The 25,584-nt window shown below is 38.4% G+C and overlaps 1 protein-coding gene across 1 annotated transcript in view; it reads left to right on the forward strand.

The window, feature by feature from the left end:
* The first annotated feature begins 727 nt into the window (after positions 1-727).
* Positions 728-25,584, forward strand: part of LOC307119984 (receptor-type tyrosine-protein phosphatase eta-like) — a 66,044-nt gene continuing 41,187 nt past the window's right edge. The window contains exons 1-3 of the mRNA XM_079806801.1: positions 728-1,020; positions 18,168-18,432; positions 19,130-19,396. Of these exons, the coding sequence (XP_079662927.1) occupies positions 973-1,020; positions 18,168-18,432; positions 19,130-19,396 (580 nt within the window). The 5' untranslated portion in view covers positions 728-972. The remainder of the gene's footprint in view (positions 1,021-18,167; positions 18,433-19,129; positions 19,397-25,584) is intronic.

The raw sequence follows: 25,584 nt of genomic DNA on the forward strand, positions 1-25,584 counted from the left end.
AAGTGCAAAAAAAAAAACATGACAAGTTAAAAACAGAGTGGGAAACAATTACATTACTGCTGACAGTGTTCCTCCTGTGTTGGCTGATAATTAAAAGTAAACTAAACCCTACACAGTTCATTTCCTTCACATCTTATTAGACCTACAGACAGTTTACAATAAAGATAACTTGTTTGTTAATATACATTTATGTATTTACATGTGTGAATCATCAGGGGGAAATCAGCTATAAGTTTATACCTGTATGCACTTTGCACAAAACCTTTAACATGATGTGCACATTATCAGATATAAAGACTCTAAAGCTAAAGCCTTAACGTTTGTCTATTGTTGTTATAATAAAGGCAAGAATAATGAGGTATTTATCGTTTGATCGTTTGAGAGGATTCTAGATTATTTTGTCAACTTGCCAATCCACACAAACTATTCATCACAAAGAAAAAAACTAAATACACTAAATGATCACAAGTTTTTTTGCATTTCTTTTGGTAATAAAGAATATCCCAAAAATAAAGAAAATAAAAAATATTAATAAAATAAAAAAGTAAAATAATAGAAATATGAAGACCAACCTAATAATAAAGCACAGGGGAGTGTGAGGGGCAATGAAAAAGAGAGAAGAAGTGAGTTATAAATAGTTGTGAACGAATAAAAAGGAGGAGTTTTAAAAGAAGGAAGAACTTTGGTTAAAGGCAGGACAAAGGTTGTTGTACATTGTTTTCCCGTCATGAGAAAAAGGAGAAGTGGCAATAAAGCAGGTCATTATCAGTCAGCATAGAAGGAACAGAGGCAGAGAGAAGCGACAGAAACCAAGAGTTAAGAGACTAAATAAAGCAGTCATGTGTGAACGCTGTAATGCCAACAGGCTTGACTAGTTATTTCGATAAAAGTTCGTTTTTGAATGCAAGGGTTAATTAGGAAAAGCTAGTGTGACAAAAGAGTTGTTTACTCTGACTACATACTGGGTTGATCATGGAACGAGTTTTGACTTTAGGTTTGCTGTGTGCGCTTTCTGCATTGGTAAGTCACTCTTACTTTATATGTATAACATACAACTGTTTTTTGTGGCTACCTGAGATTCCTGATTTGGGGTTCAGATTGTAAAAACCATAGCCATAGGCTACTTGACAAAGAGGTGTTATTTTCAGGACAAAAACACCTGTGGATGATACCAACGAAACAAAGCATAGAGAAGTCAAAGATTAGCTCTAAAGACTTTATTAAAGGGAAGATTTATTGTTTTCAAGTAAACTCACAAAGGGCCTTGGCAAAAGGTATATATATATATATATATATATATATATGATACTGTTCACAAGTTTAGGGTTTAGCAACAGTACTACCCGTTGAGGTGCCACAATGAATCACATTTCTCACAATTTGACGTGTTATTTTCACAATTCACCTTTTCATTACCAGTTCAAGTTTCAGTATTTGTAGTGATGCTACTGGCCCACAGTGGTTTAGACAGTCCTTAATAATCACGCATAATCTGTCACACACAACTCAGTAATCAATAAGAATTGGAAATATTACATCAGAATCAATTCTTGGAATCAAACCAGGAATCGAATCGAGTCCCAACATATCTGGGAGTAAGTTAAGGTGAGGATGTGATGGTTGATTCTTGGTGGTTGTCTTTTTCTTAATTAAAACTGAATATTATTATAGGCCTATCCATTTCTGATAATTCCAGGCTTTTATGGTCGCTCAGGTTGTTTACGCATTTAACTCGTGGCCATGAAAAATAGATATCGTTCCCTAAACATAAAGAAGTCGTGGTCACGAGAAAAATATGTCGGTCCCTCAACATAGGATGTCAAGGCCACAATTTTACATCACATGGCCAAAACATAAGAATGACATTACCTCGAAAAATTTTTTTTCTCGTGGCCATGACTTATCACGTTCCCACAAGTTCACAGGACTTTACCACAAATTAATATCTCGTGGCCACAACATATTATCACGTTCCCACGAGTTAATATGTCGTGGCCATGACAAAACTAAGTGAACCGAACATGTCCCCTCCCGGTCACCGTACAATTCCACAAGCCTACTCTGCTCTGATTGGTCAGACGACCCAGTCTGTTGTGATAGTTCTACCGCTTACAGTGTGTGTCGGAGCTTCTTCAGCACTTGATACACAGTGACTTGAACGGTATGAGTTTTCCGTAGAAATTCAAGTCTGAGTCCTCATCCTTTTGAAGTGCATGCAAAGTGGATTTGCAGCGCTAAAAAAAGCATCTCTTCCAGATAACCAAACTCTTCCAGGCCTCAGATACAACTACAGTGTTTGAGGTGGGTCAAAGTAGATGTGGTTCGCGGGCAGTCAATAAAGAGCATAATCTGGCATTATGCAAATTTGTTACATTGTTACGTAGCGTAGGTATGTAACAGGAAGTGAGACTGAAATTGCTGATGACTCATTTCAGCAGTTCAGAATCGACTCTTTCTTTTATGAGACAATAGCTTTATTTGTTGTGCACTTTAAAGGGTTACTTCAGTGCTGGGAAGATGAATGTGTATTTAAACTGGGTCATTTATGTAGTAGAAATGTGAAATTATTTTTGAATTTGGTGCCTTCTAGACCGAGAAAAGACAGAAAATGTATTTTTGTCTCATGTGGATGAAAGACAACAACTCCCAGAATGCACTTGCTTCACTGCTCAATGAGGACACTCCAAAAGCCACGGCTACTGGTTATCACTTGCCCACCGCTGCACCGCCCCCAACATCGTTTTGATATTCATAGTAATAAAATAATTTAGTTCAGTTAGAGAACAAAAACTTTTAAAACAAATTAAAAACTGAACGTGTCTTTTCAACTTTTCAACTTACCGGTATTAAATTTCCATTCAAATATTAAGACAGCTACGAGCTAGTCTAACTATCATTAACGAGTTCACTAGCTATCATTCATTTGTAATTTCTTATTTAGGGGAAGGAAAGCAGTATGTGAAATATAAAGACATTTCAGTAACACTTTAGTATGGGGAGCCCGTTCTCACTCCCAAGGCGTCCAAATCCGAAGCATGGTCAAGTGCTTTCCGCATCACAATAAAGACGCTAAAGGCACCCCTAGGCGTCCCTATATCGATGCGCTGGGTGCTCCATTAATTTCAATGACAAACCTTTGGTGTTATACACAGACGCGTTGGGCATGGGAACGTTATCGACATGATGATCATATATTGGGTAATGATTTTGCCATTATGTCATGTTGGAGTGTGATTCTCAATTTAATCAGCCAGCATAGTTTTATTTACGCTATCTAGACACGTTTTAACATGTAACCCAACAACCCCATTCCATCCCAAAACCTACCCATTTGTGTGGTATATAGGCTAAAACACATGATATAACAGACAGATACGACTGCATGCACAATTTATTCAAATAGGACACATATTCAATTCAATTCAATTCAATTCAAATGTATTTGTATAGCGCTTTTCACAATACACATTGTTTCAAAGCAGCTTCACAGAAAGTGCATTTCATAAATGTACATTGAAAAATGTTAGAAAGAGAATGTTAAAGAAAAATGTTAGGATAAGTTAATCAATCATGTATTATTTTAGGCCATAACAACGCTGGCGTTGAGTCGTCTCTTCACAGGCGTCGAGTCGTCTCATCACAGGGGCATCTGAAGTCTCCATGAGAGGCTGGATACAAACTGGAGCTGACGAACTAGTTACCTCGGGACTAGTGTCCCGAGATAACAACAGAAAAGCAGATGGGAAATAATTAGCATAGCTGCTGTTCAGAATATTAATGCTGTTGGTGCGATTTAACTGTAGTATAAAACGTATTTATAATGTGAATGCTTGGCTAAAGAGATGCGTCTTTAATCTAGTTTTAAACTGGGACAGCGAGTCTGAACCTCGAACAATATCAGGAAGACTATTCCAGAGTTTAGGAGCTAAATGTAAAAATGCCCTCCCTCCTTTAGTGGACTTAGATATCCTAGGAATGACCAGAAGCCTCGAGTTTAGTGATCTTAAAGAGCGCGATGGATTGTAGGGCGATAGAAGATCCGTTAAATACACTGGAGCTAAACCATTTAGGGCTTTATAGGTCAGTAGCAATACTTTGTAATTGATACGGAACTTAATAGGTAACTAGTGTAGGGATGATAACATATTCCAAGTGTTCCGAGGCCAAGCGATTGATTTGTGTGAAGGAAATCCCCAAACGCGATCAGCGTATCCATCTGCCGAAGATCATGAACAAATTAAGTTTCAAATATTGCTGCCCATTACGTCAGTTTTCATAGTGAAATTGCATTGGCTCTTGAATGTCTCGTGACCAATTACGTCATAACGTCAGCTGTGATTGCAAAATGTCATTGGCTTTCGTGTGTCTTGTGACCGATTGCGTCATGCTAAAGAGGCGTGTGTATTATTTGAATGAAATATGATGAATGAGTGTATTCACGGAGCGGTGGGATGATCATCTCAACGATTAAAACATTAAGATCAACTCTGTTTTTTACATAAAGACATTGTGTGACTTAGGAATGCAACCATAGACTGTAAAAAAATATGGACGTAGAGTCCGTGACGTCACCCATAGGATTCTGATGAGCAGTTTTGAAGCATAAAGTATGGACGAGATGGCCGTTGCCATCTTGGCAGCGCGTCATCGTGCGTCACTCCCGGATAACAGAAAATGGGCAAAAAGGCGGGAGGTGGGCGAAGCTGATGTGACACGATGACAGCCGCAGATAAATGGCTATCCACCTGTCACTCGAAGTGGCCACGCCCTTAATTATGCAGAACTTTAAAGCTTTATATAATGTAAACGAATGAGTTATACAGAAATTCACCCCCCTCACAGTTGTCATGAAGGGCAAAATTAGCCGTATAGACCAAAACCACAATTTGTACCAGGCTGTTCACATGCTTTATTCTGCTGTAAAGTTGGGCATTTTAACATGGGGCTCAATGAGATTCTGCTCCCTTCTGGAGCCTGTCCCTAGTGGCCAGTCGATGAATTGCAGTATATGTCACTTCCGTATTGGCTTCAAGAGAAACTGCGGGAGGTTGCCACTTGAATGCAACATGAGTTAATACTTTTATACTGTTTTTTGCAATAAATACATGTGACTGTACTTGTATTTGCCTGTTACGTGTTTTATATTGTTTAGAAGTGGGTAGGTTTAGGGTATAAAGTTGGTTTAGCTGCTCCAAAATATTAAGGCAACCTTTAAATATTAATAAAATCATGTCTGCTTTTACAAATGCAAAGAATAAAATGTGTCTTGATCTGACGTATTGGGTAATTTTTGGGTAACAACTGAAATGAATGGAGCACCCAGCGCATCGATATAGTGAAGCCTAGGGGTGTCTTTAGCGTCTTTGTTGTGACACGGAAGGCACTTGGCCACTCTTCGGATTTTGACGCCTTGGGAGTGAGAATGGACTACGATATTTGCCTCGATAAACTTTTAATTTACTGCTTATTAATAGTTAGTACGGTAGTTTTGTATCGTTAAAGTTTAGGTATTGGGTAGGATTAAAGGTAGGGTAGGTAGGATTTGGTTAAAAAACTTTTTTTCCAAATTTGTTTAAACTTTCTTTATATATCAATACATAATTAAAATGTAAGTACTCAGAAAAAGAAAGTATAAAACTTGAGTGCCTGTAGACCTCTCACGACTGTTTTAAAGACAGCTCATTATTTCCATTCACTCCACCTTCTCCCTTCTGGGCTCTTTCCAAAGCCACGCCCCCAAAACACATGAACGCGCCACGTCTACCTCGCGCGCGATCAGCTCAGCTGAAAGACGCATTATTTACCTGAGGCGAGCGGAGAAGAAGTGCATGTAGTGACATGTCAGAATCATATGTAATAAAAAATCTAACTTTATCATTATGAATATAAACAAATAAGATGTCTTTTAGTACTCACTATCAAGCTAGAATAACGATACTGGTAAAGTTTAAAATACACACACAACACAGTGTCTACAACACACACAGATACAAGATAAAAACATCAACATAAACATTGGTAGAGTATATAAAAACAAACCAAGGGCCGGAATAAATGTGCAGGTAAAGTTCCCGGTGAACATGGTAAAAGAGTTTAGACAGAGGGCAACTTAGTAGCTAAAGCTAACTTAGTTCTAAAAAAAGTTCCTGGATGCGGTGTACTAGCTTTTACACATGCATTTTGTTATCTTAAGTTACATTTTGCGAAATTCAACACGACAGCGATCAACTTGAGCTAGGCATATTGAGTATTTATCATCTCTACTAATGGTTCGCTAAGTGTATAACATTGTAACTTTATGCTAAGTAATGTTATGTTAGCTATATTAGGCAGCTACGTGTGCTAGTGAGACATGCTTCATGAAAACATAAACCAAAAAAATGTATAATTAAAATGAAAGATTACCTGTCCAGCAGAAATACAGCCTCTTGAACTCAAATCAAACGGGTGCACCAGGGTTGCCAGGTTTTCACAACAAAATCCGCCCAATTGCTACTCAAAACTAGCCCAAAACAAGCCCAATCGTGTTTTTCCGGTAAAAACCGCGTTTGGGGGGTAAAATATGTGTCTTTTTGGTAGGGCTGCCTGCTAAAATTCGCAAATCCCGGGGCAAAATATTACATAATTGGGGTCGCTTCAACCCGTGGACATGAAAAACAGCCCGCGGCAACAGTGTTAGAAGTAGCCCGACTTGGCAACACTGGGGCAGACACTTGGCAGATCCTGGAGCAAAAGCGGCGGTAGCCATGGTAGCGAGAGAGAGTGACAGTCGCCCAAACCAATCACTTGTTTCGGCCCGAAAGAAAATAATGAGCGGTGTTTATTGCAGATTAAAAAGTCTAGAGTCACTCGATTTTTATACTCTCTTTTTCAGAGTACTTAAATTTTAACTATGTATTGACATATAAAGAAAGTTTAAACAAATTTGGACAAAAGTGTTTTAGATCATTCTTACCTACCCCACCTTTAAGGGATGTAGAATAAGGTCATGCAGAATAAGGCATTACTATATGCTTTATAAGTACTAATAAACAGCCAATATCCTAGTAATATGCATGCTAATAAGCAACTATAATGGCGAGAATAAAGTGTAAAATAAAGAGTTACTGACATTTCCAAGCATTTCCACAAGCCTACTCTGCTCTGATTGGTCAGACGACCCAGTCTGTTGTGATAGTTCTACCGCTTACAGTGTGTGTCGAAGCTTCTTCAGCACTTGATACACAGTTCTTTGAATTAAGAATGTCCAGATAGATTTCAGCCTAATAGTGATACTTCACTGAAAGGCCAATTTTACATACATTTTGTGTATTTTCAAGATACAAAATACTGTATTTGTATTTTGATACATTTTGTGCCCAGTATTTTTTTATTGTAAATACACTTTTCATGTTTTTGTGCCTATCTAAATTATGTTCAGATTCTATGGATTCATATATTATATTGACGTGTCTAATGTTTCACTCCTGAAATACCATCCCAGTCCAAAGTCCTGAAGATAAAAGATAACCAGGATTTCTGTATATTATTCTGTTATCATTAAGATCTTACTGTAATGGTCATGACTGTGTTGTCTAAAGTGACCATTCAAAAGTGAATACAATCATTTTATGACTGTGTTCCATAAACGGATATATATGGATGTGCTATAACTTTCAATCAGGCCATTCAATCTTATTATATTATAAAGACTTTAAATACTTCAGACAAATAAATAACTGAAAAAAATAAACATCTTATGTTGCGATAGTATATTTTCTTTTGTTGATTCTTCTGAAACAGGTTTTCAGATAGTGAAGCCAGAGGCCAGCATATGGGACTCTTTCAATTAAACATTTTTAAAAAAAGAAAAAACTGAGTTTGTAAAGGCTGGCTGCTTTGAAGAAGCTAAAATACAAGAGTATTAATTTGTGTGTGTACCTAATTCTACCTAATGGTCTAAATATTTCATACACCTTGACTTTTTATAATGTATTATCCAAAATTGTATACTACAGTGAATGAGAGTAGGCGACTAAACTTTTTAGTACTTTGTTTCAAAAAAGCTGCCCGATTTACGCCATGCGCTATTTCTTTGTTGTGTCAACAGCTTTCTTATCAATGTGCTGCTTTCAAAAATACTTCCATGTTACGGTAGCTTGTCAAAGAGAATTATTTAATAGACTAATTATAGATTGTTTCAGTGACGCACTGGTTGGACACACAATATGGTTGACATTTACTTTTTACGGACACAGTTTTGAAATATGAAATGGAAAAAAGATATGTATATCATAGTTGATAAGGTGTTGGTAATATACATGCAAATATATATTACTGTAGTTTATTTATCATGCCACTGTGTGCATTTGTGTAGCTCAGTGTCATAAATTATTATACATCATTCACACAATGACTGTTTTGTTTGATTTTACATATGCAATTACAATTTGAATTTGCATCTGCCCCACACAAACAGTCAAAACATCTGCCTGGATCAGTTTCATGCTGCACATTGTGAGTGTAATAAATATCATACTAAATAACCTAAATGAACTGCAGTAAAGGGAAGATTTTAGTAATTCTAGGGATATTTCGGCAACACTTTATTATATTCATTTCATTTGTTAACATTAGTAAATATTGGTAAAAAAAAAAAAAAAAGGTTTTATAGACAAAGCTTAAGCCTAGTCCCAGACTAAAATTCATGTTTGAGCTGTTTTAACTAAAAGCTAATTGCACTGGCATATCTTAAAATACACTATATTGCCAAACGTTTTGCCCTGCCTTTACATGCACATGAGCTTTAATGGCATCCCATTCTTAATCCGTAGAGTTTAATATGGAGTTGTCCCACCCTTTGCAGCTATAACAGCTTCAACTCATCTGGAAAGGCTTTCCACAAGGTTTAGGAGTGTGTTTATGGGAATTGTTTTTCTCTAGAAGTGCATTTGTGAGGTCAGGCATTGATGTTGGACGAGAAGGCCTGGCTCGCAGGTCAGGACTCTGTGCAGGCCAGTCAAGTTCCTCCACACCAAACTCGCTCATCCATGTCTTTATGGACCTTGCTTTGTGCACTGGTGCGCAGTCATGTTGGATATGGCGCCATTTTAATGCCATTAGTAACCGAGCGCACAACTGATGCTTGCTCGCGCAGTAACTCACTCCAGCGAGAGAATAAGGCCGGCTACACACTGCAAGCGCGGCGTGAGCGTCTCAGCTGCGCCCAAATCAAGCCCTTGTTGCGAGCTTTGACACGATTCGCAGCATACGCGCCATCATTCCCCATACTCGCGGTCGAGCTTCTATTTTGCTCGCACGAAAACTTTTTTTTTTTGTCAGTCGTGGGGCGGGACTTTACTTATTTCATAGTAACCTGAAATGTCATTGGTCAATCCCGTTTTTCCGGAAGTCAGTTGTGAATGGACACCTTTTGTAAAACATGCAAAAGACATGGCTTCATCGACGGACCAGATGCAAGAGAGTTAAACTTTATTTACTGACTGATTGCATTATTAATATAATAGGTCCTTACCAGATACTATATTAACTTTATTTATTATTTTTATGGAGCTGTAGCTACTGTGGAAAATGAGAATACATATTGCATGAAAATGCCCTCCCTCCTTTAGTGGACTTAGATATCCTAGGAATGACCAGAAGCCTCGAGTTTAGTGATCTTAAAGAGCGCAATGGATTGTAGGGCGATAGAAGATCCGTTAGATACACTGGAGCTAAACCATTTAGGGCTTTATAGGTCAGTAGCAATACTTTGTAATTGATACGGAACTTAATAGGTAACCAGTGTAGAGATGATAAAATTGGTGTTATATGATCATATTTTCTTGACCTAGGAAGAACTCTAGCAGCTGCGTTTTGGACTAACTGTAGCTTGTTTATTGATGATGCAGGACAACCAGCTAATAAAGCATTACAGTAATCTAGTCTCGAGGTCATGAATGCATGAACTAACTTTTCTGCATCAGAAATAGATAGCATGTTACGTAGCTTAGCAGTGTTTCTAAGGTGGAAAAATGCCGTTCTTGTAACATATGAAATATGATTTTCGAAAGACAAGTTGCGGTCTAATATAACACCCAGGTCTTTTACTATAGTGGATAAAGTGACAGGACATCCTTCCAAGTTAAAGTTGTATTGTGAGAGGTTTTGTGGGCAGTTTTTTGGACCAATAAGTAATACCTCTGTTTTATCTGAATTTAATAGCAGAAAATTACACGTCATCCAGTGTTTAATATCATCAACACACGCTGTCAGTTTAGATCATTTAGCGTTTTCATCTGGTCGTGATGAAATATATAATTGAGTGTCATCAGCATAACAGTGGAAATTAATTCCATGTTTTCTTATAATATTACCAAGTGGCAGCATATATATTGAGTATAGCACAGGGCCTAGCACGGATCCTTGCGGCACCCCATAGTCTACTGACGTTAGCTTTGATTTTTCCCCATTTAGACAGACAAAATGGTAGCGGTCTGATAAATTCGATCTAAACCAGTTTAATGCCTGTCCCTGAACACCAGTGTAATTTTGAAGTCAATCTAATAGTATTTTATGATCTATAGTATCGAACGCAGCACTAAGATCGAGTAGAACTAGTATTGAGATACAGCCTTGGTCAGAAGCTAGAAGTAAATCATTTGTGATTTTAACGAGCGCGGTTTCTGTGCTGTGATGCGGCCTGAATCCTGATTGAAATTTTTCATAGATATCATTTTCTTGCAAGAATGAGCACAATTGAGCGGACACAACTTTTTCTAGTATTTTCGACATGAATGGAAGATTTGAAATTGGTCTGTAATTTGCTAGGTTATTATGATCTAATTGTGGCTTCTTAATGAGAGGTTTTATGACTGCCAACTTGAATATTCTTGGAACATAACCTAAAGATAAAGACGAGTTAATAATATTGAGAAGAGGCTCTTCCACTACAGGTAACAACTCTTTCAGTATATCACTTCAGAAATGTGAAAAGTGTCCATTAAATAGTTGTAACTATGATTCTAATTTCAAAATTGCTTCATGTGGCTTTGGATGAAAGATAAATCACTTGTTCATATCAGTAAGCAAGAGTTGTTGTGTGCTTTTTGTGATCATTCTTTGTCAGTTTTGAGTGGTTAATATATTTTCCAATAAATAAAGTATAAAAGGGTTTCAGCACTTTACCCCATTGAAAGGTTGCAGTTATAGTACACCCCTTTTTTATTAATAATAATAAGGACAATTATTTTAAAAAATAAGAATCATATTTAGCTATTTAATAACTTTTCACATTTCTGAAGTTCTCAGAACTAGTAAATAACGAACCCCGGAGCATCCACAAATATCATAACTATCTATAATAGGCCTACTGTAATTAAGACATATATTCAACAAATCCTATTAAAAACAGAAAGATGCTGTACTTTCAGCCTTATGGCTACTCAAAGGCCGCGGAAACATGGCCAGTGGGTTCGTTACACTCGTCAATTCATTCCCGCCGCTCCTGGTTTGCTTCTTATTTATTAAATAAACAGGCAATTAGTTGATGAAACCAATCGAAATCAGCTTCGCTCCGCTGACTGTTGCATTATAAAGTCAGATTTGCATGATATAAACACAACTGTGAGTTATGAAGTCAGAATTGTGAGATATAAAGTCCAATTCTAAAGAAAGAAAAAAAAACTTTTTATCTAGTTTATATCTTTCAATTCTGACTTTATAACACACAAATCTGACTTTATAACTCACAGTTTTGTTTATATCAAGCAATTGACTTTATGTCACGATACGTGTTGATCAAAACTCACGAAGATGATGAAGAACTGGAAACAGTAATCTTTAATGGTACCACTTCGGGAACCAATGACAGAACATCAAGCAAACACGGCTATACACTGATGAAGACAGACAAACACTGAGGGAGACCTTAAAGGGGTGGTAAACCACGATTTCACTATTCTAACTTTAGCTAACGTGTAATGTTGCTGCTTGAGCATAAACAACATCTGCAAAGTTACAACGTTCAAAGTTTAAAGCAAAGGGAGATATTTGCTTTTAAAGAAATCAGTTTCTAAGAACTACAGCAAACGGCCAGCAGGCGACTACACACATTCCTACAGGGTTGGTGACATCAACAGGCTCAATATTTACATAAACCCCTCCTCCGAGAATATTAAATAAGGGGGGGTGAGGCCATTTTGTATCGCGGCGCTGTTGTGGTATAGTTAGGCTGGAGTGTTGTTGCCGCGATGCCAAGGAAACACTGTTATTTTCATCCGGATTGCAGGTCTGGGGTACTTGCTCTGTTAAGCCTTCCTTGGGACGGGAGTGCGTTGCAGAGCGTTTAACATACAGCATGTTGCACGTGTGTATGAGACAGCGGGGAACAGGCGTGCGCGGGGCTCCCTGCAGCACATCTAACAGAGGAAAACATCCACCGTCTTCGCGATTTCAATGCCAGATTTGCACAACGTCAGCTGCGTGAAAAAAACACTGCCGGTGCGTGGATGCACGACGCGCGCTGCACATTTCACGTAGGACAACACAAACTTCCACAAACTTCGCGAGTTCAATACAGGATATGCACAACGGCTTGTCCTGAAAGCTGGATTTACAAACAGAAGCTGTTTACGGGCCACAACCTGTAAGTCTGATTTATTTTTCATCGATGTGTTTTCCTGTAATAGGTTGTAGCAAGGAAGTAAACAGATGACAGCGCTGTTCTGCAAACCAGTCTGTTAAATGCTCATTCATACTTAACGTTATCCGACGAACACCTAACGTTACAAACACTAACGTTAAAATCTCAACAGCGAACCTGACATTAGTGTAAATGATTCTTTGATTAGAGCTTTTATGTATTGTTTATCTACAGGCTTGCTAAACATGGTTCTGTGTGTGATTTGGCTAACTTACTAGTTAAAGCCAGTGCTTAGTGTTCGTTTTGGGTTAGTTCTTGCGACAGATATTTGGCTATAATCGTTCTAAAAATACAAAAGTTAAAGTGCCATTCAGTAGCGATCATTATAGATCCGCAGTCTTTACTCTTGAGGACTGAACAGGTTCTGCTTGATCATCTTCACTCAAATGTTCTGGGTCTGATTCGGGCTCATATGGTTTTATTGACGCCGTTGTTTCTAATACTGACCAAAGCACAGCCTCCGGTAAGGGGCGTGACGTTTCCGACAAACGTGCACTAGGCGGTTAGCGAATCACAACACACTGGGCCAGCTAACCAATCAGAGCCCACTGCGTATTTTTGAGGGACTGGCTTCATACAACCCGGAAAGCATCAGACCGTTTTACAAGGAGGGACAGAGCAGTGTAGAATAAAGGTCAAATATATGAAAAATAAGGCATTTTTTTTTAAAACGAAGCATGAACACATGTTACAGTGCACCCCACAAACACAGTCAAGCCTTCAAAAGAATGTGTTTTACCACCCCTTTAAGACTTAAGTACACAGAGTGATTGGGGTGATTAACAAGGTACAGGTGAAAGACATGACTAATTAGACTGACTGGGGAAAAGGAACTAAATGAAAAACACAATGAACACAACAGACATGTGACATTAGGCTTGTTCGACTTCACCCAGCGATGCGCAGACCGATCGATGGCTGACTTGAAGCAGTGCATGCCGGTTAGAAATTGTCCGACTTGAGACAGCGCCGACGCCACGTGACAGTGACGTATGTCAACAAAGTGCCGCGAGAGCGATTCGAGAGCAGTCAGCTAATACAGCCGGTGCAGTTTCTCCCATAACAGTAAAAGAAATGGACAGAGCGACTCCATAGACTTCAACGGGGAGAATTGAAGTCAGGTAGAAGCACTCACTTCCTGATGGCTGAGCGTACTGCGCAGCCTCAGACTGAGCTTGACGACGTAGATGTGACTTGATCAGCCTGTCTGACAGTGGCAAGTCTTCTAGTAGTTGTGCAACGTAAAATCTGAATCACCGAATCTCGCAGAGACCGAGAGGGTGAGCAGGAGCAACTTTTGATGAATGAAGCAGGATCTGCAACATCTCTATCTGCGTTTATGCCTCCACGTCCCCCCGATTGCCTCATAGACAGTAAAAGATTGCCTACGAGCTTCTCCTCGGGTCTATACGGTAATTTGCTCAACAGCGCGACACAGTCGCGTGGTTATGACGCAATCGTTAGCCTATATTTTACAAAAACAGCTTCAACGGGGCGATAGTCTAAGATACAAGGTAATGGAGCCTTTTATACATTGTCGTGTTTGTTTAGAAATAAACAATGGACGAATGGAGTCTTTAAACGCCTCAGATGTAAATATATTCACTGTAAAAGTGAGGCCAAAATGAGTGGGAGTCAATGGGATGCTAACAACAGGTGATGGCTTGGTTAGCAATGGCCGCGCCTATGGGTGGTACGCTTTCCGGGGGCTGGGCTACCCCCTTGGTTTCTCCAGAGCAGCTGCACGAGGCTGCACGGACTCTGATGATGACACAGCTGTTCCACAATTGGCCAAATTCACCGCATGACAGCGATCACGTGTGTTTCGTGTTTATTCTAAAACCTTCAGCTCCACTAATGCGCACAAATATGTTTTTTTATAACAGTAAAACCTCCTTTCATGTAGTCGCGATGTTATATTGTCATGTTTATCAAAATAAAACTGATAAAAATGTAGACCCCACTTCATTGATAGTGTAGGCTTATATGTTGAACTTTATTCTTGTACAAACACACGCTGTATTAAGCAGTGCATAAAGTATTACAATAATGTCTCTGAAACCTCTGTGCATTGCCAAATATTGCATTTATTTCACTTCAGCTGTGATAAAGTATGCAAACAGCGCGAGCGTCACAATACGGGACGCAGAAAGTGTCCGACTTCACGTCTCCGTTTGCAGCTCCTCCCCGCTTGCACGCGGCTACTCTTGCCAATCAGTTGCATCCGGCCGCAGCCGATGTCGAACACATCTAATAGCCCCCCTCCCGGTAGGCGTCTCTGAAGGAGGACAAGGAAAGAAAGAGAAAAAACATAGTCCAATGCAAAGAAAAATTGTCCAAGGAGGAGTGGACGGTGAGAGGAGCCAGTGAGGAGCCAGGAGCAGGAGACGCCGGATGTAACACCAAGGACCAGCTAGGAAGAGGCCCCAGGGTGGAGTTGGAGGTGGGAGGAGCTATGATGTTGCAGACTCGTTGGAATACACCCTGTGGACAACCGACGAGGATAACGCCACCGACGATGGAGCCACTAAAGGAGCTGCTGGGTCAATGAGCGCGCATGAGACTGGCGGCCCAGGAGACAGAGATGGAGCCGCAGGCGACGAGTGTCCAAGGTGGAAACGGATGACCGCAGGACAGAGGCTGAGCTGGTGGGACAGGACGGAGACGTAGTCGGGGGGGGGGGGGGGTGCCAGGGCGGAGCCAATGTGTCGTCAGACCGCGGTGGATTGCAGGGCACAGAGACTGGCTGCGAAGACAGGGGATCCTCTGTGCTGGATGGAGCTGGTGGTCTGAAGACACTGGGCGGGTCCTCACAGCATGTGGGAGATGCAGAGGGGCTGAAGGACAGCAGCAGAGGCGGGGCTGAGGAACTGGCTGCTTGAGGAGGTAGGAGAGGGAGGGGGAGCAGGAATTTTGGAGAGACAGAGGGCGCTGGAGAAACAGGAGACGCTGGAGAAACAGGGGTTGCCTCAAAAATGTCTGTCAGTTCCTCAAAATAACCACCAGAGGTCTTCACCACTGCGGCGGAGTTGTGGGCAGGGCTCTCTTCTCAATCTCCACATGCACTCCCTCAGCGACGCACAATGTTGCCGGCTCACGCACCTGGTTAGACTCTCGCGGTGGTACTGGCTCTCCGGGGCTATGACTCCAGTCCAACCTCTTTTCTGGTTCGGGCTCATCTATCGCGGCAGGCTGGTCTCCACAGTCTGCAATTAGCACAGGCAACTCCATCATGCCGGTCGTGGTCAGTGGTGGATGGCTTGTCTCTGGCGGCAGTGGAGTGGGACTTGTATCTTCAGCAGGGCTGATGGTAGCTGGTGAGTTTTTATTTACCAGTAGGCTACTGCCTTCCACGAAGGCGGCGAAAACCAATGGAATCTTCAAATTGAGATGACCTTCAATGGCACTTGATGACAGCGCTTGATGATAGGCCTACAAGATTTGGTCACACTTATATTAGGTACACTACACTGTGTGTGTGCACTTGGATGGGTTAAATGCAGAGCGCAAATTCCAAGTATGAGTCACCATACACTGTAAAAAATGTAAGGCCTCTCCAATTCAAAATTTTCTAGTGAGCGATCACATCTAAATTTTTCAATTTGGCCAACTAAAAAATTTAGATGTGTTCGCTCACTAGAAAATTTTGAATTGGAGAAATGTTTTACAGTGAAATTGTGAGGTTGGTCCAATTAAATATTTTAAATTGTAGTATCAATTGTTTATTTCTCACTGTCCCAAAAGACAAAAATGACTAAAAACATAAATATATTAAGCAAAATACAGAACACAGACAACAGGGTTGACATTATATCACATTACTTTATTAACAAGTAAATTCCAACACAGGATATTTGGTGAAAATACCTTATTTTCAATAAGGAAAACTTTGAATATTCAAGAAGTCTTCTGCATAAAAGGGTGTCTTTAAGTGGTGAAGAAAACACGGCACTGCAAGCTAAAAACCTGCAAATAAAAATAAAAACTAACATTAATGGCAAAGTTTCCCTGCATCACATCTGGCAAATGACAGAACAGAAGTTACTTCATTATATAATGAGGATGAGACGAATTAATGGATGAATAAGAAAATCGAGCTTGACGTGTTTGATATTAAAAGGCAATAACTTAAGCCCTGAAAGAGGTCAACGCCAAATGCAATCTCCGGCACCGTGTTCAACGGTCGCATGCCGCATATATCACACAAATGACTTAATTTACTTATTACCTATAATTTTAGACATATAAGACATGAGGAAAATAAAACTATTGGCTACCCTTAGAGTAAACGAGAACACATGCATGAAACCAATGAATGCATGAACTCTTGATTCTACAAAATGTCTTTTAAACTTCATACCGGGTCATAAAGCAAAACTCTGTAGAATAAGTTCAGTGCTAAACACTCACCAACGTCTTTGTGAGATGAATATCTCTATTCTCTTGGGAATGTCTGTTTCGGGCTTCAGCACCTGCTGGTTCGGCTCCGCTCGCGCTGCCGCTCTCGCGCTCCGCATTTGAAATCTCCACACGAACGGTTTTTTTCAAGTGCATTTTGCGCATGCGTATACCGTTTTTCGGACGTAGGACTTGTTCAGCCAACATGGATTTTTCACTTCGACTTCATAGATTGACTGAGCACAATTAAATATGTTCGGTGAATATACAATTTTAAATTTGAGTTAAGACCTTAAGCTATGATTAGTACAATGCATATTTTTGCATGGGGATAATTATTTGGAAGTCATTTATTGGGCCAATATGTAATGATCAATTGTCACAATTTTTCCAAAAAATTTTTTTTTACAGTGTACTTGGCCACACATCACTTCACTTCAATTCACTTCACTTGTGTTTAATGCTGAGGAGGAGGACTCTAGCCTAGAAGCCTCTGAAGCGCTGTTCTAGGAAGGTCGCCTTACTAGGATGCAGACTTCCAATTGAGAAGCACCCAAAGTCTTTGCTTTAATTTGGCAGCTAGTGATGAGATTCAAAGAGTTGTAAAATGGGTTCATTGATTGCACATCAGGGTGAATGGATAAAAGAGCATTGCAGTAAGAGCCTGGACAAACACATGTGCAGCATGCTAAGATAAGATGGGATTGTCGAACAGTCCTCCAAGTTTCCTTACGGGGTTATTTTTTTAACAAACCTATAAGAGTGATGTTTTGATGAATTACTTGTTAATTTATGTGTGCACATCATTTAGATTAACGTGTCCTGAACTGCACATTTTGTATGTCTCCCTCATCTAACCTGATTCAACTCATCAGCTAATTAGTAGAGAATGCAATGAGTTGAATGGGTTGATGAGGGAAACATACAAGATGTACGGGATTGAAAACCACAGAATTTATCATTCTTAGTTTTTTATATAACAATGTAAGTAGGCTGGAATTTATTAACAAAATGATTGTTATTAACGAAATGTAGCTTCTTTATAAAATATATTTGATCATTTAATGAATGCCCTTTCTTCCACCAGGGACAAATGAAACCTGCTGATGTTGAGAACGTTTTAGTAATTCATCGAACAGAGACTGAATTAACATTCCAATGGGATACAGTTGGCAACACAAGTTACAATTATACACTGGTGAGAGAGGGTGTCACAAACGAAACAATCACCGTAACAGGAACGAATCATATTAAAGTCTCGTCTCTGTCTCCTGGAACTGATTACTCCTTTACACTCTACACTGAGTTCGATGGGGATCGGAGCGATGGATTTCTTTTCTCAGCTGTAACTGGTAAGAGAGTCATAAAAAGTTTTCTCTGTAGATCAACTTAAGAATTGGGGTAATATAAAATTGAAATTACCTTATATTAAAATGAAAATACACTGTAAACCTTATATAAATATTATCATTCTAACATTTATTCTAAAATTTAATTAATTGTAACAAGTTAATTGTTAATATATTATCTTTCTCAAGAGTTAGTGTGTTCTTCACAATTTACGAGAAGTTACCTATTTGCAAACCGCAAGTAAAACTAACTGAAACTTGCAATTAACTCTAAACTAAAAACAGAGAATACTAATGCACACATAAAAATGTATGATTGTCATGATATTAGGTAACAAATTATCAAACTTAATTAAATTTAAAAAAAAAAGGTTTTACTGGATTCTGTTAAATTGTATGATTATATATATTCCATGTATTTTTAATATATATTTTTAATATGAATATCGTAATTAGTTTTCCTTTTTGGATACAAAAACAAAGTTATACATGTAGTATAAGGGATATAGATATATAAGTACTACTTATTTGTGAGAACATTAGTTGACAATATTATATGAAAGATTCTTGTTCAGACTTTCTTTAAAATAAATGTAGATTTTTTTATGTAATGCAAATACATTTAGACATTTGTAGATGTGATTTCTAATTTACTGCAGACATTAGGAAAATATAACATTTCTGTCTCTTTCCTCTTCAGATCCATCTAATGTTGGGAGTGTTACAGTCATCGATCGGAAAGAGACTGAGATGACATTGCAATGGGGAAAAGTCAACGACAGTTACACTTATGAGCTGTATTACAGGGATGGAGAAAAGCTTCCAAATACTATATCTAATTCACCAACACCAACTTTAGAGGAACTCAAGGTCATGTCTCTGTCTCCTGGGACTAACTACTCATTTACACTCTACACTGTGTTTGAAGATATGAAGAGCAGTGGATACAACTTCTCCAATGTAACCGGTAAGTCTCAGTACATCTGGTCCGTTGCACTTACCGATTAAGAAAGGTGTGACAGACAAAACATCTGCCCCTGATATTTCTTTCAGATTCTGAATTAGGATGCATTTTGTATACAATGTGTAACCTTGCTGACTCTTTTCTTGCATCAATAATTGAATTGTTCCCACCACAAAACAATCATGCAATATAGTTTTATATTTGCTTGAACGTTTCTTAACAAAAATATTTTCTTTGAATTATTTTTTTTTTTTATTTGCAACAAAACTAGAATGTAATTCTACAAATGTATACAAAAAAAATCATAAAAAAACATCCTAATTGTAGATTTTCACACATTCTTGATGCTTCAAAGACTAAAACAATTTTGCCAAAACATGCACTATATTGCCATGAACTTTAATGACAACCAATTCTTCATCCGTAGGGTTAAATATGGAATTGGCCCACCCTTTGCAGCTATAACAGCTTCAACTCTTCTGGGAAGGCTTTCCACAAGGTTTAGGTTAATTAGGTTAGGTTAATTTTTGACCATTCTTCTAGAAGCGTATTTGTGAAGTCAGGCATTGATTTTGAACGAGAAGGCCTGGCTCGCAGTCTCCGCTCTAATTCATCCCAAAGGTGTTCTATCGGGTTGAGGTCAGGACTCTGTTCAGGCCAGTCAAGTTCCTCCACACCAATCTCGCTCATCCATGTTTTTATGGACCTTGCTTTGTGCACTGGTGCACAGTCATCTTGGAACAGGAAGGGGCCATCCCCAGACTGTTCCCTCAAAGTTGGGAGCATGAAATTGTCCAAAATGTCTTCAGAGTTCCTTTCACTGGAACTAAGGGGCCAAGCCCAACCCCTGAAAAACACATTTACATTTACATTTATGCATTTGGCAGACGCTTTTATCCAAAGCGACTTACATTGCATTCAAGGTACACATTTTACATTTTGTCAGTTCTTGCTTTCCCTGGGAATCGAACCCATGACCTTAGCTTTGCTAGCGCCATGCTCTACTGTTTGAGCTACAGGAAAGCTGTAACACCCCCACACCATAACCCCCCCTCCACCAAACTTTACACTTGGCACAATGCAGTCAAGCAAGTACTGTTCTCTTGTCAACCACCAACTGCAGACTTGTCCATCGGATTGCCAGACAGAGAAGCGTGATTGGTCACTCCAGAGAACACGTCTCCACTGCTCTAGAGTCCAGCATGCTTTACACCACTGCATCCGACGCTTTGCATTGTACTTGTTGAATTAAGGCTTGGATGCAGCTGCTCGGGCCATGGAAACCCATTCCATGAAGCTCTCTACGCACTGTTCTTGAGCCAGTCTGAAGGCCACACGAAGTTTGGAGGTCTGTAGTTATTGACTCTACAGAAAGTTTGCGACTTCTGTGCACTGTGCGCCTTAGCATGCGCTGACTCCGCTCTGTGATTTTTCGTGGCTTACCACTTAGTGGCTGAGTTGCTGTTGTTCCCAATTGCTTACACTTTGTTACAATACCACTAACAGTTGACGGTGGAATATTTAGTAGTGAGGAAATTGCACAAATGGAATTATTGCACAGGTGGCAACCTATCACTGTACTACGCTTGAATTCACTGAGCTCCTGAGAGCAACCCATTCTTTCACAAATGTTTGTAGAAGCAGTCTGCATACCTAGTTGCTTGATTTTATACACCTGTGGCCATGGAAGTGATTGGAACACCTGAATTCAATGATTTGGAGGGGCGTGGCAATATTGTTTATGTCTATGTAAGCAAGTTAGATAACATTATTTTTGTGACAAATCCGATGAACTTGCAACACCAATGTAAAATGCATCACAGAAAACAGTTAATTTTGCAAGGCATAAAAATCTACGCACAATGTATGTTTCAGTGGCAGTGCAGCAGCACTGTGTGTCGAAAATGCAACTGGCCCAAAATCTGGCCCTACCTGTAAGCAATAATTCAAAATAAGCTGGTTGTTGTTGTCAAATTAACAGGCCTTTTTATACACAATAAAATGTGATTAATTTCCATTTGTACTCTGCCAACTTGCGCAAAATGGTGCCCGTTTTCGAGTACAAATGAACAGCACTCACATAGTAGTATATACATTTTAGGGAGATGCAAATATTAAATATAACATTTAATAAATGTGATGAATAAATACATTCATTATTTTTTTCATGTTTTGACGCTGCTTTGATCATCTCCACATTTAATCATGTTGTATTTACCCATCTGTTCAGCGATTCTATATATCTACTGTTTGCTGGGGGTATTGGTCTTATTGGTTTATTTAAAGGAATTAAATTATTAAGTTATTAAAAGGGATTTAAAGAAATAAAGAAAAATAAATAAGAAAGGTAAAAGTTCTATTGTAGTTATGAAGTAAACTATTTGCAAATAATATATATTTTTAAAAATGCACACATTCACATCTGCCTATATGTAAAAATGCAAAAGTTGTCACGTCAAATTCAGTTAAGATTTACATGAATAATGTCATATTTCCAATTCAAAATGGTGAAATTAGTTTGCATCACTTGATATTACTATTAGTCACTGAATGTTTTTATCGTAAATACTCCTTAAGCTTCATGAGCACGTGCACGGGTTGAAGCGCTATTTTTAGCACGAGTGTAATGTTTGTTAATAGATTTAACGTAAAAAAACATCATTAATCTTGACAAACTATATATCATTCTAAAGGTCTAAACCTCAAGCATCGAGGACAGACCACTGTTTTTCAATGAAAAGCTTATAACGGCTGTATTTGTGCATGAATGTAAGCAATACACATCAAATCAAGCATAAATAAAAACAGAGCACATACCTTTAGTGTCCTAATTACGAGCCACACACGCATCCACTGCTAAAAATTCCAGAACGAATGGAAAGGTGAGGGTCCACTGAATAACATCCCATAGAGCATTTTAATCCAACGAAACAATAACGGTGTAATATTGATGGTTAATCCTTTGTTTACATCGCATTTCTGCGGAGCGAAGTATCATACTAGACTGTTATGCAATAAAATAATGCACCAAAAACAGTCTCCCGGTAGCATAAAGTGGCATGGGTTTATAGCTTAGAATGTTACGAACATAATAAATCCACTCGAACTCAAAAACATGCAAAGATAGCCGGGATATAGTCAAAAATATCCAACCATAGCACTCGTTTTAGCTGATGTCATGATGTGCTCATCCAATGATAATGTCTGTTTATCTGGAGCCAATAAAAGCATTGAATCATCATGACTGACAGAAAATGTAGCCAATGAACACACGATTCCAACGAGACCTCTCATGTTTATATTTGTCACATGGGCGTGAATATTTATTCATTTGAATGTGCCAATGTGGCGCTATCTCCCCACGAGATGCTGCGAGTCTGACACACCCCCATCTGACAGCTAACAGCTAAAGGGCTAGTAAACAAACAGAGGTCTCTTTATAGTAACTGTTTGCTAATCTTACTAACTGGACGGAATGTATTATCCAATGGATCGTCAAAAGAAGTTTTTATTGTGCTGAAGATGCTTTATTTGAGCTCACTCAAAGCAGCGATGTGGGAAACATTGAGGAGAGTGAACACAGCGATGACGGTGCTTGTTGACAGAGAAGTTGATCCAATAACATACCGGTGAGTTGCTATGTGTAGTTGTTTATGTATATTGAGAATGTGTGTGAGAATGTATTTATTTTATTGTTTCTGTGTGCTAGAAAAAATGCAATATACCAGTATGCATTATACATATGCTGATATTTTACATTTTTCCTAGCACACATGGGGAAAAAGTATATATAATTTTTCCCCATGTGTGTGTAAATAAAACATATATATAACACATGTAATTGTTTATATATGAGACTGTATTTATTTTATGTTTTTCCTGTGTGCTAGAAAAATTACAATATACCAGTATAGATTATACATATACTGATATTTAGCATTTTTTCTAGCACACACAGAAAAAATAAAAATATATATATATATATAATATATATAAAATGCATTTTTTTCCCCTGTGCTACAAAAAACAAATTGACGAAAAAAGAAAAGTTCTGGACGGCGACCATCTGTGTGATTGTTGAATGCTCACTGTATCACCGGCCATTAGATTGATTGTAGGACTGTGTGCGAATGTATGGGCCGCCATCAATATGAATGCTCACTGTATAGCCGGCCGTTAGATTGATGCTTGGGCTGTGTGAGAATGTATAGGTGTCCATCAATATGAATGCTGTCTAACCAACTGCCCATCAGTTTCATTGTTCATGGGATGGCCTGTAATTAGAGTGAATGATGACAGTGTGATTGTTGATTGAATGGGCAAACTATACAGAAATAGTACATGCAGTGCTAATTCTCTTTCCTTTCCTTGCCATTCTACAGGCATCAGGTTGAGTCTTCAGATGAGCTATGGCATCCAAGCACCAGCCAACCAGCAGAAAAGAGAAGAAAGCTTTCAGATTCTTCAAGATCTGCACTTGCTGTTGTAGACCTGAATCGGCCAGTAAAAGGCCAGTAAATGTTTTTTTTTTTACATTTGCAAATTGTGTGTGTTTTTATAGCTATATATTTATATTATATTGTTATTTATATTACTAGTTATATTTATAGTTATTATACTTATATTACTTGTTGTATTTTCAGTTGCAAAGAAGTTTAGCTCTTTTTTATTAATATTTCATTTTTATTATATTTTTATAAGTTCTGTTGTACAAATAAATCACTAATACAAAGTCTTATGGTTCTGCCTATTATTTTATAGTTGAAAAAGCATTCAAGCATCATATATGATGGCTAAAACAGCTTGCAGTACACTTCATAACATTAGGTTATCAAGTCTCCTGTAGGTTTCTTGGCACCTGGACATATTCTTAGAAAAAAGCATGCAGGAACCCAATTTTTCATGATATCTTCGTCAAATTTTAAATATAAACTGATGAGACTTGTGCCTTTCAATTCATTTACTAACTGGATTCCTCCAGGCTTATTTTCATATATTTTTACATCAAATAATAAAGTGTTCATTGTAGCACAAATCATCTTCAAGACACTTCAACTTCTATAACTGTTTGTCTTTCTAAGTTTTTTTCTACTTTAATGTTTGGGTAATAAACTCTAAAGTGTCTTCTTTTTAAAGATGTCTAAATTGTGCATGTAGTGCAAATTGTTCAGCAACTGCAATTGTTTTAGTTGGGAGATGTCATTTCTGGGGATGTGCCTCAAGCAGGTGGAGGGAGAAATGGAACAGACATAGTCTTGGAAAAAAGCTTGCAGGAACCACATTTTTCATTATATCTTCCTCAAACTTGAACTATAAACTGATAAGTCGTGTGGCTTTCAATCCATAACTGAACTGGATTCCTCCAGGTCTATTTTCATATATTTTTACATGAAATAATACAACATTCTGTGTAGTGCAAATAATTTTTGAGGCATTTCAACTATTATAATTTTTTATCTGTTTGAGTATTATCAACTCTGATTGCTTTTTAGTAGAGTCCCAAGTGTCTTCTTTCCAAAGATACCTTAATTGTGCCTGTAGCACACTGTTCTCAGGAGGTATAATTGTTTTAATTCAGGTAGGTCGTTTTCAGCTGTGAGCCCCAAAGTGGGGGTGCAGCTTAAATGTTTAGCTACTTACATCTTACAACACACTCTTTCACTGATATAACTAAAGCGCCATGTTGGAATTCACAGTAACAGTAAGCTCCGCCTTCTTTGATTTCACTCATTCTGACACTGACAGGACCGCTGAGGCAGACCAATCTAAAAATGTCGGCCCTGCTATACGATATTATTGAGATACACTAAGACATATGGTAAAAGGTTAACAAAAGATTTACTGTTGATTACAATGCTAAATTTGGTGTTACATTGGGCGTGGAAATGAATGCTTGGACTTGGTGCTGGCATTGCACAGGACAATGGTGACACCAGAATAAAATTCATGATTCAGAAGCTGAAAATACATAATTATTTTAGGCGAATATGCTTGCACTCAGTAACTGAATAGATATATTTAAACTAATATAGGCCACGTTTTACTGGTAACATAAGACATTTGGCATCAGGACCCACACATTTTCCCCCATTACATTATTATACAATATGTATTCATCATAATACTAAAATTATTTAAATTAGAATATATTCCTCACTTAGTCATTTTCATTTTGGGTGAACTATTCACAA

This window comes from Gobio gobio (assembly GCF_949357685.1).
Source record: "Gobio gobio genome assembly, chromosome: 23".
Lineage (NCBI taxonomy): Eukaryota > Metazoa > Chordata > Actinopteri > Cypriniformes > Gobionidae > Gobio > Gobio gobio.